Source organism: Diadema antillarum, unplaced genomic scaffold, assembly GCF_040938485.1.
Source record: "Diadema antillarum isolate AM-2024a unplaced genomic scaffold, OU_Dant_1.0 seq00000507_RagTag, whole genome shotgun sequence".
NCBI lineage: Eukaryota > Metazoa > Echinodermata > Echinoidea > Diadematoida > Diadematidae > Diadema > Diadema antillarum.
In genome coordinates this window covers 3,652,224-3,670,679 of record NW_027271462.1, presented here as the reverse complement: position 1 = coordinate 3,670,679, position 18,456 = coordinate 3,652,224, and the positions used below count along the sequence as shown (strand labels likewise).

At 35.9% G+C, this 18,456-nt stretch overlaps 1 protein-coding gene across 1 annotated transcript in view; it reads left to right on the top strand.

The window, feature by feature from the left end:
* LOC139734028 (plexin-A4-like) overlaps positions 1-18,456 on the top strand; it is a 44,946-nt gene that overhangs the window by 1,200 nt on the left and 25,290 nt on the right. Inside the window, exons 2-9 of the mRNA XM_071644834.1 lie at positions 4,976-5,074; positions 6,583-6,676; positions 9,705-9,895; positions 11,238-11,392; positions 14,331-14,445; positions 15,307-15,440; positions 16,960-17,124; positions 18,040-18,139. Of these exons, the coding sequence (XP_071500935.1) occupies positions 4,976-5,074; positions 6,583-6,676; positions 9,705-9,895; positions 11,238-11,392; positions 14,331-14,445; positions 15,307-15,440; positions 16,960-17,124; positions 18,040-18,139 (1,053 nt within the window). The remainder of the gene's footprint in view (positions 1-4,975; positions 5,075-6,582; positions 6,677-9,704; positions 9,896-11,237; positions 11,393-14,330; positions 14,446-15,306; positions 15,441-16,959; positions 17,125-18,039; positions 18,140-18,456) is intronic.

Below are 18,456 nucleotides of genomic sequence, written 5' to 3'. Positions count from 1 at the left end.
GAGGTTTGCATGCGCGCACTAAAGTGCTTGCTCTTGTTTCTGCTAGGGCGAGGTGTGCCGAGCAGCTGAGGGTTTATGATGTAACAAAGGCTTCTATATTGGGAAATCAGGCGATTTTTCAGTGGTTGAAAATCACTAATCTCTATGGAAGAGCAAGATATCAGTTGAAAGTAACTGCTTGGCGGAGGTCTGTGCTCTCGGAGTGCTTTTCTAGTTACCATTTAAAATGTATATGAATGATCTTTGCTGCAAGGAGGAAATAACAGCTTGACTATGAGCATGCCAAGTTCCCATTTCCTACTATGAATATTTTATTGCAAGTAGTGTCATACAATTTGTGTTTCAATACAGTGTGTGAAATCCCTGATTCGATTACACTCATTATCTTAATTAGTGAAGAATGACATGATGTTCTCCCCTGCCTAGTAATAATGTCTGCTGTGAGAATGCTAAGTATGATTGATATCTAAAGAAGAACACAGTAATAGGAAGTCAAAAGACAAGGTCACTTTTTTTTTAAAGTGAAAATTTGCTTGTTTGTTTGTTTGTTTTTTTGTCAGCAGCATTAAGTTATTCAATTCTCTATCTCAAGAAATATGGGACATAATCCCAATTCTTCTCTCAAAAGCTAAACTCTCGAGATAAACTTATTCAGAAAGTCAACTAATAGCTGACTGTGTTATTTGTTATTTCTTCTCAGGTTAAGGTAAGAAAGCCTCACTAGCATTTATTTGTATTTGATGCATAACGCGTTACCCCGGGGTACCGTAGCACCCCGGGGTACCGTAGCACCCCGTATTACCGCTTTGTGTAGCGCCACCTCACGTCCGCTCGAGGACAGCCGTAGAGAAATGCATGCACTGTGTGTGCTTGTACATTGTCGCTCCCATGCCACTGCATGTTATACGATGCATGCATGGCACACTGTGGTAGCAATAGCGTGACTGTGCTTCAGTACACTGCAGTGTAGTGGCTAGTGCCGCTAGCTCCAGCACCAAAATAATTTCCACTTTTTGGCAACCCCAGGGTACAGCCTTTAAAAAAAAAAATAATTCAATAAAAGGACTGATTTTCATTTGGTACCCCGGGATGAAATCACTGGCTTTTTATATCCTTTCCTCTTCTCGTAAATTACAAACTTATTTCAGTCAAATTGTTTGCTTGTTTGTTTGCTATTGATTGTACTTCAAATGTTTCACAAATTATGAAATGTTATAATAAGTAGAATGTTAATTCCCAACGTACTGTCATCTAAATTGCATATATTTTTTGTTAATCTTAATTATGTTGTGTTAATTTCATGTACACTCGTGTTAATCCTCCTCCTGGTCTCTTTTTATGTATTTGTTTGCCTTTAATGAATTTTGCCAAACATTTGATTTTACATATACCCACCTTGTATATATTATTTTGTGCTCCTTTTACACATTATGTAGCCAAACTTTGTTCTTAAAATCATATCCGTCCATTCATGACTCATGACTTTTACTTGAAATATTTTTTTATTTTGATCTTCATTAAATAGTGAACTCATTTTTACCATTTCTAATGACAAAGTTGGTTTAATTTTGAAAAATATTTTTTAATTTAATTGCATGACTAAATGTGACCGTGCACCTCAAAACGAACGTAAAGTCGCACACACTGATTTTGCGTGAGGACTGAAAATAGGTGAAATGGGTCAACCTAGCCGGACTTGACTTTTTCATATTTTCTGAAAGAGCGGGTCTTCTTTTCCATTATGCTAAAATTTGGTATCACAAAACGGGCAGAAAAGTGGGTTTTTTTAGCAGTTTATCTCGAACATTTTTGGTAGAATAGTGTGATAAGGTGTGTCTTTAGAATCCCCTTTTCATTTCTGAAAAACCTTGCCCACACTCTTCGCTTTCAACTCTAATAACTTTTGAAAGGATAGTGCTACTGCTTTGAAAGTTGGCATTAATTATGGACAGAATGTGTTAATGAGGCATGCTAAATTTTAGTTTAATCTGATAATCCCTTCATTGTTGTTACTCTGGTGGTTTACTTCCTGTTTTTTGTCCCATTCATCGCACAGCCAGCACGGTTTGGTAAAGATTAAGCGCTTGAATAGACACTGTACTTCAGAGCCTCTTTTCTCAGTTCACACTTTTCCTGAGTTTGTGCATTCTTTCCAATATTTAGATAGGTTAGGAGAGTCCATTTGATTTGAGTTATACATCATTTAAAGCTTAAAGTCTGCTCTTCTAGAATATGGTCTTAACTAAAAATTCATGTCTGGCGACTTTTTGTTTTTTTGAGGTGCAGGGTCACAAATACTATTTTATGTAGTCTTTTTCACTAATTATTGTTTTATCCTCTGTTAAAACCATTCCTTTTCAATATCTGTGGATATATTTGATAATATGTAACTTGCACAGTGTTTTGTATTTAACTTCATATGTTTCCTTCATCATATTTTACATTGTTCATTTTATTTGTTAATTAGATAATTTTGATTGAATTTTGATTGATTTTACCCTCAATAGACATGATTTTATTGAATTGGATGATTCAGTATAATATTTAGAAAAAAACTTTTTTTTTCATAAATATGCTAAATTGTTAAACTATATTTGATTTACAATTTGCAAACTATTGTATAATTTATTTCTCCATTTAAAGTTTCATATACTTTAGTCTTACGTCTACGTCAAATGATCTATTTGTTCCTTTTTTTTTATTTGACCACTGTACAAAATAATATACAATTTGTTTTTGTTATAAAAATGATGTTATGTATAGATTTAGTTACATCTGTATTTGTTCATTGTTTGTATATGCTATATCTTTACCTGTATGTGGACCCCTTTGGAAATCAGCCTTGAGCTGAAAGGGCTATCCACCCTATGAATGGAAAGGAATAAATGAAATAAATGAATTTAGAAATGTCGGTGTTAGACAATGTGTTCCCACGAAAGCAGTATTTTTAGAAATATATATATATATATATATATATATATATATATATATATATATATATACATGTATTACCAGTGTTTTGCTCACTCCATTGGTTGGGTTTATGCATTGAGATTTGGGTAAGGATGTTCAGTTTTAAATGATCAGAAGATATTTTTGATCATCGTTGGGCAACCTGCTGCCATGGTACTATAATAATACAATTGTTTGTTTTGGTTTTTCTTTTGAAAGAATATGAAATAACCAGTTTTGGTGGATGAGCTAACACCTTCAGGTCAGGGTGGGGCATCTGTTGTATACAGTGATAGTTTTAGTTACATTTGAGATTGCATTCAGTGCATTTTTGTGTAATAATGTATTGTTTTATAATGTTTGTAACTGTTTTACATTTATATAGCTGATTCTGGGTGCATGTACTGGGTGGGGAGGAAGGCCTTGAGCCTCGGTGATTGAGTTTGCCTTTTCCTCCCCTGGCAACCAGGGGCATGCACCTGGAATCACCACAATTTTTATATCATGTAATGCAATTTTATGTTTGTATTCTATGTGCGCTTGTATTGTGTGTTGAATTGCCGAATAGATAAATAAATGAATAAATGAATAAATAAATAAATGAATAAATGAATGACAATAATAATAATAATAATAATAATAATAATGGTAATGACAACAATATTAATACTGATAATAATAACAATAATAAGAATCATAATAATACATGTAGTTGAGACCTATCTTCAGATTTCCAGCATTTTTGGTGAGATAATGAGAAACCTCTCATGAATGTGAAAGAGCACACAATTCCAAGAGGAATTCAACTTTTATTTGATGAAAACTGGTTTTGAAATGGCTGAGATATCCAAAACAGAGCAACCCTAATAAAAAGTGGGACCCACCTTTTATTATGATTGCTTTGTTTTACTTTGCTTTTGGATGTCTCAGCCATTCCAAAACCGATTTTCATCAAATAAACTTTGAATTCCTCTTTAATAGAATGGTGTGCTCAGTACTATTTCATAGACCAGTGGTTTCTTGGTATCTTGCAAAAATTTAAAAGCTATAAATCCTAATCTCCATCAATAATATAATATACCTTTAAAAGAGGTCATCCGACTCGATGTAGTATTAGCCCATGGCACTTTGAATGGTTTTTGATGAAAAATGTATTCTATAAGACTTTCTGTCATCAAGTAACACCCCAAGAATGTAAAGTAACATCATCTGAATCAATAGAATTGGGAGAGTACCAGGTATAACATACAACTTTGTAGGTCAAGTGTATCGACACAAATAGATTGTGGGATAAAAACATGCAACCTTATAATTATAAATACCCATCCCCCATGGGAGATATAGAAACCTTTCAAATGTGATATTCCATTCAATCAATTTGTGTATTAGAATGATGCAGATGGCAAAACATTTTATCTTAAAATGAATGTGATGATGAACCATCTAAGTGAATATAATGCTGAGATGACAAGGTGTATATTCTGACTATTTATATTTATCACCATAAAGATTTTGTTAATTCTCTTTCTCTGCCAGTAGGCCTATAGGTCCTTATCTTGGTCAAATAGAATAAATCCAATATGTCTTGCTGCAGTAGGCCTACACAGCTATTGAAGGAAACTGAAATTTGAAATGAGACTGTACTAAAGGACTGAGAAATAAGATGTTCATTGCATTAGTGTTTGCAATCTTCTTCATCTCAGATCAAAACAGAAAGTTCATTCTTGCATAGAACTACAAGTCTTCAGTATAAAAGTCAAGTGGCTGCATCCACTTCAAAAGAGTACATTAGAAAGGATGAGACAGATACAATGTACTTTGTATGTGACAAGGCATTGATATCTAAATGTTACAACCTTTTCAGGATCATTTGCAGGAAGACGGCTCCACTTTCATCGAGCAAGAACAGACACAGCCTTGTAGTAAAGCCAGTTGTAGAATATAATTGGAAATCAGAGATTTCATGAGTGAGGAAGAATCAAGTCCGCACTTCCATATTTTTCTGCCTTGTTCTGCTCTACAGGTCACTGTGTATGAATGTGTCATGCATGTAGACGGGAGTGAACAGACTGTAGAGGTCACAGACTTCAATGAGACATTTGTCAACTGTCCTGCTCGACAGGTGAGATATTGTTGACAGTGACTACAAACCTCACATGTGTATGCTTCGGTTTACATGAATATGCACACTACTCTTCATATAATGATATGACTGGAATAATGTGACCACTAACCATACGAAAGTTTATTGAATTGTTATATACCAATTATGATATTGGAAAATGGGGTATTAAGGTGTTTTGTGGAAACACAAAGCAGATTATGTTGTCTATCCAGGACCTGACACAAATCTTTTCTCCAGTGGTCTGCTCTGCCCACTAAAATCTCTAAATCTGAAATTTTGGTTGCTCAAAAGAGGTGTTTAGCAAACATAACAATCCCTTTTGAATCTTTAATAGTAGATCAGTTGGGCCACCAAAAGATAATCTTACTGGAAATTTGGTGACCCAACATAAATTCTGAGTAGCCCCGGGAAACCTGGTCACCATTAGTGTTGAGCCCTGGTATAGCCATATCAGAGCTTTGTCCATTAGCACATACATGTACTTTAGAGTAGACCTATATAAAGTCATATAATTATTATCAGCATACTATGTCCACATACTAATACTGTTGAAGAACTTTCATGTAGATGCACAACATAGTTTTCATGGATATCAGTTTGTAACGTTATACCTTACATAATGCACCGTGAGTCCGTAATTCAGTTATGAGTGAATGACATTCCATGTCGACATTATGGCTTACATGGATATCTTGTTGTCCAGGAAACCTTCCTAAAAGTATGCAGTTTCATTTTTGTCCAATTAGCACAGATATCATTATTCTACAAAGTGTGCATAAAATATGTCACAAAATCCAGTAGATCCAGATTTTATCCCAGTGGCTTTTCATGTGGAAGTGACATATTGGTTTATAATTGGCTCTGATGTCTGTAATCATTCTGGGATTCAGGGTAATTGACTATCAACCCGTTGAGGACGAGTCCCGAGCATACTTGGGCAGGTGTCTGTGGGAAATGAGTATTGCAGCAAAATCAGTCCGTCCTCAATGGGTTAAAAGATTTAGGTAGCAGTGTAGCTGTAGATTACATGTACATCTGCAGTCCAATTTTTCAGTGCAGTTTGATTTAAATAACTTCCAGTTTGTGTAAAAACATAGTGATTGAAATGTGCTTACCACTGTAAATTTTCTCCATTTACTGTATGGAAAAAAATGAGCAAAACGAGTGATGCCATCATATTTTTGCTGTCCAGTGAATGGTCATTCTCTCATTTATTACAAAGTAGGTGTAGTAGCATGATGTTTGCTTTAATCTTGTACAGTATAAGTTGCTGCACATGCATTTATGAAATTGAACTCAATATGTAATAGCATGCACCATATACATTTTGCACAGTTACACCAGGGAGGTGGAAGAAAGAACTCCTCCCTGGTTACACCTTTGTTGTTTAATAGAATGTAGAGGAAATAAACATGGAATTGGTATTCGTTTAGATATGGACTTGATTTTCACGTTCCTCATACATTTATTGTAATATGCACAAATTGTAATCTTGACACCCACAGTACACGTACAGCAGTGAAGTCCTCCAAACCAATGTGAGTGTGTCTGTCCGCTGGAATTCCCAAAACGTCATTGACGACTTGACGGGATCTGAAGGTTTGCACAAGTTACATACATGAAGTACACCATATTACTTTGTGCATTCCATTTTAATTCTTATTTCCATCATGAAATAGTAAACTGAAGGCATTTTGTTTTATATTGTCTACCTGTCTGATGAGTTTGAGTTGAGTTTGAGTGGAGTTTATTATTAAACAATAGTATGCCAAGAACTAAGAGCAGATACTAGCCTTCCAGTTTATTATATCAGAAACCAAAGAGATATTGAATTCGAATGAGAATACACGTGAATACATACCTGTATGATAGATGCAATAGCTGGATGATGGCTTAATTAATTGGAATGAGATTTTTTGATTTATCAAAGTTCAAATGAAAATGAAGACACAAGATGTGAGGGACACAAGATAAAAGGTGAAGGTCAATATGTGAAGTTTATCTTACATTTCACTAATGACTCAAGAAGCACTGTATGATATTCAGTCCAATGATGGCACAAAAGTATAAACTGTAATTCCCCTCTTTATGTCAGTGAATTGAGTGATGTTTACCTCCAGGCTAACATCAGTCGCTTGCATGGTTTCATGAAATATGTCACTTTCTGGTTTTTTGTGTTTGTGTAAATGTCACCATACATTTATTAAACCCAATCGTATTTTGCTAATCTTAATCAGGTTTACACCAAATCAATAATTTGTATATTTCATGATTGGATTAAATTGCTACTTCATCATAAAATGACCTAAATTGAAGAGAATGTGAACCCATAAGTGAGTTTATGGATAGCATATTGTCACTTACATTGAATACAAATGTATGTGTATGGGCATGTGTATGGTACATTGTATGTACACTGTATGTTAGAAACTGTTAAAGGTACTGTAAAAGTGGAGCGGTTTGAAATTTTCGTATTTCGCGAGAAACTAGCGCAAAAATACACACGAATATTTTTGCTGCAAAATTCCCACGCGAAACTCTTCTTACCCGTAGTCGCGCGAAAATTTTTTACAGTAGTCTACCGAGAGCTCCTGTATAATCACAGAGCTTAAAAAAAGAAATCCATGCTGTTTCCAAGAAGTTCAGAAATTTGTAGTCATTCACTATTATTTGTTTAATATAAACTGAGGCATCTCTGTTTGATTTCATGTGGAATTACTATTTTATATGGTACATTTAGGCCTCACACGAGCAATAGTAGCAATCGATATCACACTTGATGGTGTGATATTGTCGTAGTCCGGCTTTCACGTGGGACAGTAAAACCACTACACTTTCACTCTCATGTAGGATATAACTGAATAAGCTAAATTTAATTTGATAACAACAAACTCTTGATCAAAACTTGTAACACAAAGACCTAAGACTGTCTTGACGACTGTCAAACATATGAACTGGTAAACGCTGTGGTAAAGTCTGTTTCGAAGACTGCAATGGACCGCTTGAACACTATGGTAAACACGTTGACCTCTAAAAGAGATCACGTCCACTAAAGGAGATGATCCTCTAAAAGAGACCTTGTTCACTCGTAAAAGAGATGACCTCTAAACAAGAGAAGAGACCTTGTCCTTACAATAGACCCCTGTGAGATTTAAAGAATTCAGAAACAGGGCAAAGAAACAGCATGACAATATGCTAAGAGTATTGATTTCTTTGTTCATACAGTGTACAATTTCAATAAGACAATATGGAACTTATTCTTTCTTCTCTGTGAGATATTCAATGCATCAACACTGCACAAAATTTCACAATAACATGCTTTAACATTCTGTCATATTCATTGTAATTTCCATATATACATATGAACCATCGAGCCATCCTGACTCACCCAACTGTCTCCTCATCGTACTGGTTCTCCAACCAGCTGAGTAACCAAGTCCTTCATCTACAAAAAGATAACAATTTACATTTAAGCCTATATGTAAAATCTATACAATATTACAAAACACATATTTCTCGTGTTTACATTTTTACATTAATTTCTCATCTAAATCTATACAGAATATATTGAGAAATTATTCACATATCACATATAGATATTCTTTGACAATCGTATCTAGCAATGTGCAAGTTGTATAACCATTATGCATATTGTGTAGTGCTATATCTAACATACTCAGTAGCAACAATTCACTGTCTTACTATAAACATTGCAGTAGGTCTTTTCCCCCTTTTGTCAACATAAACATTGCCATAACTTCTTTCCCACACTGTCATTGCACTTTTTATTCATAGCTTCACATACTATCTGTGATTATGAATATAGTGTATAACAAGCTTCATACACACTATGCTTCCATTAACATGAATACAACTCACAATTATATCTTCCCCAGGATATAACCATCATTTCTCCTTAATGAGAGATAAAACAAATTTGTCACTCTGTTACTTATACTCCTGAATGGCAAAATCGATCAACCATTCATAAAATTGTCTTGTTAAGATTTGTGAAAATCATTCACATTACCACAATATGTAGTGTTTTAGCTTGATTCAATACATTATAAAGATAACACTAACACCAACACTAACACTAGCAACAAACTTGAAACCACTCACCTGGTGAATAGGTGAACTTCAGTTTCATGATAATTGTAGCTTGTAATGTTATACTTTTAAAAAATTAAGAAGTCATAGGCCCTATGTATATCAGGGGAGGACCTTATTGATGAATTTTTTAGGCAAACTACTGTAAACACAGAAATTTTCGCGTATTTCACGCTTCTCAGGAGTATGGCTAGCGTGAATTCTAAAACCCATGAAAATACATTCACAATTTTCTCTGCACGTTTTGAATGGGTTAACAATTGCACAGGCTGAATTCAGGAACCAATGATTATGTTTTTAAGCCACCCAACGTGAAAAAATAATTGCGCGAAAATATAAACATTTACAGTAAATAGTGATCTCCTGTTCGTGTGGAGTCATTCATCTCAGACCAGCGGTATGCACCTAGAATCTCCACAATCTTTTTATCGTGTAATATGATTTTCCGTTTGTATTTTATACTGAAATGCCAAATTGCACTATCTTGTAAAATTACTTCTTCATGTTTTTTTAATAGTGACACTCTACAAGTGTTCAGTGAATAGCGGAAGCTGCAGTCGCTGTCTATCACCCGTGTCGACGCCTACAAAACTAGAATGTCTGTGGTGTGGTGATGACTGCAATGTCCAAGAGAGCGAAGTCTGCCAGGGGAATACTCCCCTCGATCAAAGCCAATATCTGCAATGTAATCCCCCTGAAATAACTGGTGTAAGTACATTATCAGACTTAATATTCATTGACCTGTGATGATGTTGATATTAGAATGTCCTTGATTGGGAAGTCATGATGCAGTACAGCCTGTTACGGAGATATTGTTTTGGATAGGGATATGACAACAGTGATTAAAAACAGTGTAGTCAATGAATACTTTGAATAATTCTGTTTTTGAACTTGTTCCGTGCTTTTTGAAACATCATATTTTGTATAATACAACAAAGTACATTGTGTACAGGACTGGTCATGTGTATTGTGCAGATTACATGTTTGTAATGCTAACATGTTTTAAAATTGTGTGTTCTTGACGTAGGGGTTGCAATTCTGTATATGTGACCGTGCACCACAAAACGAACAAAAAGTTGCACACACTGATTTTATGTGAGGACTGAAAATAGGTGAAATGGGTCAACCTATCCGATCTTGACTTTTTCATATTTTCTGAATGAGCAAGTCCTCTTCTACATTTTGCTAAAATTTGGGATCATAAAACGGGCAGGAAAGTGTGTTTTTTTTAGCAATTTATCTTGAACATCTTTTGGTAGAATAGTGTGATTAGGTGTGTTTTTAGAGTCCCCTTTTCATTTCTTAAAAACCTTGTACACACTCTTCACTTTCAACTCTAATGACTTTTGAAAGGATGATGCTACTGCTTTGAAAGTTAGCATCAGTTATGAACAACATGCGTTTATTAGGCACGCTCAATTTCAGTTTAATCTGATAATCCCTTCATTGTTGTTACTCTGGTGGTTTATATCCTGTTTTTGTCCCATTCGTTGCACAGCCAGCGTGGCTTGGTAAAAATTTAGCACTTAAATAGACACTGCACTTCAGAACCTCTTTTCTCAGTTCACACTTTTCCTGAGTGTGTGTTTTCTTTCCAATATTTAGATAGGTTTGGAGAGTCCATTTGATTTGAATCATGCATCATTTTAAAGCTTAACGTCTGCTGTTGTAGATTATTTTCTTAACTAACATTTCTTGTCTGGCGACTTTCTGTGCGTTTTGTGATGCAGGGTCACATACACATTGTATATACTCTTGTTATGCATGTAGGTTCACTAAATGTGACTCAAATTCAGATTATAGGAATTTATGCCATATGCATTATTAAAGAAACTTTAGTCTGTTTCTTCTTTGTAGGTGTTGGTTTTTTTTTTTTTTTTGGGGGGGGGGGAAATTGACAAGCAGTGGGTGTGTGACATTTTGCAAAAGTAGTTTAAGAAATTTTAGTAACTGTCAATAGAAAGCACATGTTCCTTTTCAGTTCTGTGGGTGATACATGATCAATAGCATGTGATAATTATAGTTTTTCCTCTCTGAAATTCTCTGATAGTTCTACCCTGCAATTGGACCAGTAGATGGAGGAACAAGATTAGAAGTTTTTGGAACTGACCTTGGAGTGAACTTTGAGGATATCTCCAATATCACAGTGGCAGGGATTGAATGTGATCTAAATGACATGGAAGAGTTCTATGAGCCTGGGCAAAGGTTTGTATTCAGAGGCACAACCGTAAGCCAACCAAAGCATTTGGGGTAGTGATTGAATTAAAAAAAAAAAGAGAAGGAAAGAATGCAGAACCATCTTGTTACCAATTTCTCTAATAGGGTCAGATATTATGAACATATCATAAAGCTGTAACCAATTCAAAAGAAACATTGTGCAAGATCAGCTCTATTTAGGGTTCTGCAAGAATTTTGTACAAGAACTGCAGCAAATATTATTGCCATGATGAAAGTACATCATGGCTCCAAAATGAAGTAAAGAGCTTTGCAAGTCATACTACTCAGTCTGATATTCTTCAATTTTTAGAGAAAGTCACAAGAAAATTGGCACACTTAAAAAACTGGATCCAGGATGTGGAATTGTGCAAGATACAGTTTGAAGAGAACAGAAAAGTTCCTATAAAGTTGGTACAATTTGTAACTGCACACTATGGCTCTCAAAGTAGGAATAAGCTTTATAGTATACTAGTACAATATATCATAAAATGTTACAAACACGTATCCATCGTTCTTGGCAGTGTACAAACACAGAATTGTTATGTGGAGTATTAATCACCTTCATTGATATTTCTCATTAATTCTTTCGACCTCAGCCAACTCGCATGCAATTGTCTGGAAATTTATATGATCTGTATTAATGGGGATAAAATTTGATTCATATGTTTGTGATAGCATTATGAGAATTACATCACATTTTAATTTACATTCTTTTCAAGTTCAAGTCCAAAAGGCTGACATGGAATTATACAAATAAGAATGAGAGAGTGAAGGAAACAAACATTTTTTGTAAAAGTTTTTAAATAAAAAGTATGTTCCCGTTTTCCTGAGGAGTCCATTGATCGTGTCAAATAGTGAATGAAAAATGTATTTGTTTTAAAGTGTGAAAGTAGACATAAATAGAAGTGGGCTTATTGCACAAAACAGATTCATTGCATATTTGGTGTACAAGACAACAGCAGTGACATTTCCTGTTCTGAAATTACACCAAACATTCGCTGTTGCATTCCAAAAAATGGTTTATTATTAAGAAACTGTTCTGTACCTGCCATGTAGCTCTCTCTGTCTCCATAACTTTTTATGCAGCAAAAGAGAAAAGCAGTACAAAGTGCTTGTCAAGGATTGTTTTCATTATATATTTGTGTAAAATTGGAGTCCTCCAGGTTTAAAAACACCTATGTTACACCATACCATTCTGTCATTTTTGGTGTTTTTGCAAGCATTTTGCATACTCCCATTCAAGTAATCTTGCCTGGGCACCTTGTTTTGGATTAAAACAAAAAAGAGAGAAAAAAAAAAGAGGAAAAACGATTTGCTATTTATAGCCAATACATCCTTTTCATGAAGAAAAGTGAGACAGCAAGGTGACCTTACACTCATTATACCCCCGCCAAACGAAGTTTGAAGGGGGTAGATAGGAATCAGCGGACGGTCGGTCGGTCGGGCGGTCGGTCGGGCGGTCGGTCGGGCGGTCGGTCGGGCGGTCGGTCCGTTGCAAATCTTGCGTCGCGAACTACTTCCTCAGTTTTCAACCGATTCCCATAAAACTTGGCACAGATGTGTGCCTTGGGTTGTAGATGTGCAAGACGTATTTTTTGACAGTACCCAAAAGTACGTTGCCATGGTAACGGCATATTATGGGCAAAAATGGGTACAAATCTTGCGTCGCGAACTCCTCCCACAGTTTTTGATCAATTTTTATGAAATTAGGTACAGATGTTCATCTGAATATGTTAATGTGCAAAACACATATTTCCGCAGTGGCAAAAAGTGCGTTGCCATGGTAACGGCATGTTATTGGTAAAATATTGGGCAAAATGCTTCATGGCAAAACTGCTTCATCAGTGTTCTTCCAATTCTCATGGAATTCATATTGAATGTTTGTCTTAGGATATAGGTCAGCATGACACATTTCTTGACAGTGACAAAATGTATGTTGCCATGGTAACAGCTCACATATTATGAGCCAAAATGATGGAAAATTTTGTGTTGCAAACTACTTCCTCAGTTTTTGCCCAATTTCCATGAAACTTGGTACAGATGTGTGCCTTTGGTTGTAGATGTGCAAGACGCATTTTTTGACAGTACCCGAAAGTACGTTGCCATGGTAACGGCATATTAATGGCAGAAGATCAAGGAAAGATCTTGCGGATTTAACTACTTCCTCAGTTTTTTGACCAAAGCTTATGAAATGTGGCACACACCTTGATCTTGGTGGGAAGATGTGGAAGACATATTTTTCGGACGTGTCAGAAGCTGCGTTGCCATGGTAACGGCATATAAATGGCAGAAGATCAAGGAAAGATCTTGCGGATTTAACTACTTCCTCTGTATTCGACTGAAGCTCATGAAATGTGGCACACACATTGGTCTTGGTGGGAAGATGTGCAAGACATATTTTTTGGACGTGTCGGAAGCTGCGTTGCCATGGTAACGGCATATTAATGGCGGAAGATCAAGGAAAGATCTTGTGGATTGAACTACTTCCTCAGTTTTTGACAAAAGCTTATGAAATGTGGCACACACAATAGTCTTGGTGGGAAGATGTGCAAGACATATTTTTCGGACGTGTCGGAAGCTGCGTTGCCATGGTAACGGCATTTAAATGGCAGAAGATCAAGGAAAGATCATTTCTTGGGTAAGACTGTCGTCACGGGGCGGGGGTATTAATCACCTTCAGTGATATTTTAATATATGAATTGTTCAAACATACCATTTATATTGTGTACCTTGATTTGGGCCAAAAAAAAGCATTTAAGATGACAGTATACTTACCTCAACAAGGCACCCATAGGAGAGTTTTAGCTAGGCATTTCTTTTTTTTATTTTTTATTTTTAGACTGCCTAAGTTTCAGTCCATGCAGTGCATTAATTCCACATATTGATTGTTTTGTTGTGTTTTGTTTTGTTTCTTGTTTCTTGTTAGTGTCAGCTGTTTGACGGGAGGAGCAGGTCAAATAGTGGAGGGACAAATTGACCTCACAGTCACTCTGGATAATCAAGCGAGAGAGGCAAACAGTGAAGAGGAGTTTCTCTACAGAGTAAGTGTATTCTATGAGACTGATATTTACCCCATTTACTCCTTCAAGGACCCATTAAAGTGAACTTGAAAATACAGCTGTGTATTCTCAGCTCTGATTCTCTAAACTCATCCAGAGGACAATGATGTAGCACACTTCAATTTATTAAAAGTGACGAAAAGAGCCAAAGTGTAGAAGCCATTTTTGCTGATTGGCGATGATACTGTATTCCTACTTGTTATTATTGCTGCGAAAAGAATATTTTTAGATTGATTTCATGATGACAACTTAAAGGATGGTACAGTATTGGTTGAGATGAGAATTGGGCTTTTAGCTTTTTGCGAGATACCAAGAAAACACTTATGAAAGAGTACAGAGCATACAATACTAAGAGGAATTCAAAGTTTATTTGATGAAAATCGGGTTTGGGATGACTGAAACGTCCAAAAACAAAGTAAAACAAAGCGATTGTAAAAAAGTGTGGGTTCCACACTTTTTTAAAATTGCTCGGTTTTGGATATCTAGGCCATTTCAAAACCAATTTTCATCAAATAAACGTTGAATTCCTCATGGAATTACATGCTCTTTCATATTTCATAAGAGGTTCCTCATTATCTCACAAAAAAAATGTTAGAAACCTGAAATTAGGTCTCGACCAAAACTATATGATCCCTTTAACATTGCATCTGGCATTATTTCCTTTCCTGTAATTTGTTTCTTGAACTGCTAATATCAGAAATACTTCAAGGATGTTCACACGAAAGGTGCCTTCATATGGTATAAGTATAGCTTTACGTGTAGATTCCCAGTGCTGAAATGAACACTTTGAGACTGATCAGACACATACATTGTTTACCCATTGTTCATATGTGTTCTACCAAGGATCCCATGATAAGTGGATTCACTCCGACAGAGGGACCAGCGGCAGGTGGAACCAGAGTCACGATTTCTGGAGATTTCCTCACTTCCGGAAGGAATGTAATAGCCCGATTTGGAGATGCAGAATGTATTGATATGTGAGTTTACATTAGAAAGCTGCATGTGGGTAGGCTTACATTTAGCCGGTAGGCAAGTCATTTGTCATGTACGCAGGGAATGTGACCCACTTGCTGATTAGGACTTGACTGGTTTTCCCTACAATTCTCTGAGAGCCTTTAATGCCCCTATTAAACCGAGCTTCTTTTTGCTGGTTAACAAAAAGCAGACAGGTTAATGGTAATCTGCCCATCAAGCAGCACATGTATCAAGTTGAACTCTCTATAGTCAACTACATTTACAATGTAAAATATTGATCGCACTTGAGAATTGAGTAGAGCTTGCATGGGGCTCATTTGTCATACGCTATGACACTGGCATTAATAGCGAAATTCAAAATCTACTGAGCTCACCGTTGATTGCTACCAAGTTATTCATACAAGTTTGATAGGCAAATAAAGACACCACTATGTTGAAAATGGTAAATTAGACCAAAATACATTTTTGATACATAAAAAGAACAATGAAGAAAGTATTTTTTTTTCTGGTCAGCACAACACAAATAAACATGACTCTATAAGCCTCAAATGCAGGCACTCTTGTCTACATTTTTGGAGCCTGGTATACCAGGTTCACATATGAAATGGGTTCTTGATACTATTCAAACTGACCTATGTTGAAGCTCTTTAAATATACAAGGTCCCGTATTTCAAAATATTGTGGAATAGTACAGTTTCCAAATGCAGCATATATATGAGTGACCTTAGAAGAATAAGAGGCTTTAAAGCGCGTGCCGATGATTTTTTAATTCTGTCTGTTTACATTGAGAAGTATTGCAAACCTTTTTCAGATGAGACAAGCTTGTGTGAGTGTGATATGTACACTATATGTATACTATGCTCTTGATGATGTTTTATAGGATTGCATGCATATCTGTACACCATACAAGAAAACGTAGCATTTTGAATGAGCTTGGAGACTGACTCATATGTGATTGTGAAACCATTATCAATGTTTTGTGCAGTTTCACTCCTGGTTAATAATCATCTAATTTCAATTACAGGAGAGGACTTTTTTGTCCCCCCCCCCCCCCCCCACACACACACAGAGTAAGCAATTATAGATGTATGACAATGAGCAACTTATTCAGACTTCATTATGACACTCTCATGAGTAAAAGCATAACAAACAGAACAAAGATCTGTCCATTGCACTCTTTGAAAAAAAAAAGTATGTAATTCATCAAACAACATGTCACCCTAAAGACTAAGGTGTTTTCAAAGAGATGTACTGAAGAGAATGAAGAAAAAAATGAGATATTAAAAGAATTGGGTGTTTGTTCCAAATTCATTACATCACTGTTATGAACTGGCTTCCACTTTTTGGCAGGGTTTTAGCCCGGTAAAGCAGAAACTGATGGTTTCAAATTCCAAGCCATTGTTTCAAATTCTTTTTCATTTGGTCTAGTATAAATAATATATTGTAATGTAGTTTCATGGAGGGATACAGTGAAAAAAAAAGAAGAAATGCATGTATACATGTATTTTCTGTTTTCCACAGTGCTCGTAGTCCAAATGAAACATCGTGTACAACCGCAAAATCTTCAGTGGGTAGTTACGCTCTGACTATGACCTTTGATGGAACACAGCTGACAACAGCCGATGAGTTTACCTTCCAGCCCAACCCAGTTATCACTGGCTTGGACAGGACACAGTCGATTATGTCGTAAGTCAGACTTTAACCGTATATCAAGTGGACATAATGGATCAACATGGTGGAATCGTCAATTTCAACAGGAGACTCTTGGAAGAGATTTCTTGAGTTTAACAAACCCGTTCTTTAAAAAGTCACTGTATTCATTCTTCTTGTTACTAAATAGTATGTAGTGCTTCACTGGTAATGCCATGCCAATTTACCTTCTGTAAGTGTGGCACAAAATGAGTCAATGCCTTTGCAAGCATATGTCCTCTATACTTAAATTGCAAATCACAGTAAGTACAACCGTAATATTACAGTGTATATGTCAATTGAAGCTGGTTAGCTGTATCTATGGTAACTACAGTTGAGCCTCTATTATCCGGCCTCCCTTTATCCGGATCTCTCTATTATACGGACGCAATCTCGCCGTGAATTTTTTTTAAAAAAATAAAGCCATACGGGAGGAAAGGGGGATTCCCAACTCCTTGAGAACTCCTACACAAACACACATGAATTACATATTACTTCCAACATGATTGACATACATATTACATCAAATTTCCTTCCAAATTGCTTACCTTCAGACATTTTAACATCCCCAAACATCCCCAAATGTAACAATGAAAAGGTTGCAGTATACACATTACTACATGTGGTACTACAATGGGCTACATCAGTACATGTGTATGTATATGTACATGTACAAAGCATTGAGTCTCCCGTATCCGGCCAAATCCCTTATCCGGATGAGCCCCGGTCCCGACTTGTCCGGATACGAGAGGTTCAGCTGTACATAGCTATTCTGATGTTTCATTTAGAAATACTCTTTGTATAATAGGACCAAGATTGGTTTTAAATCAGTGTGAATATTCTTTAGTCAGGATTTTTATACCTAACATCATCACATATGTAATATACTAATACTTGATTTTGCCATTTCAGGGGAGGTCTGGATATAATTGTCACTGGAGAAAGATTTGACTTGATTCAGATGCCAGTTATCAAGGCAATATCCCAAACTTCTGGAGCAGAGACGTCAGAGGTCTGTACATGGTTTTTATTGCTTATGTTTTATCTACACCATATGTCTGCAGTTAATTCTTCAAATTACCCCGATATATGATTCCAAAGAGCAAGTATTTATATTGTATAAGAGGAATTCTTACAAGTTATGATTACCGGTAAATGTACTGTGAAAGGTCTCCCAATTATCCTGAAATTTTGTGTTGTTTGAAGTTTTCCTGAAATTCATAAGTGCTGGTATTCATAAACGTGAAATGCTATCTCACATTAGTACCAACATTATTAATAGCTCATATTATTCAGGATATCAAACAGAGACTCCAACCCCAAGCACCT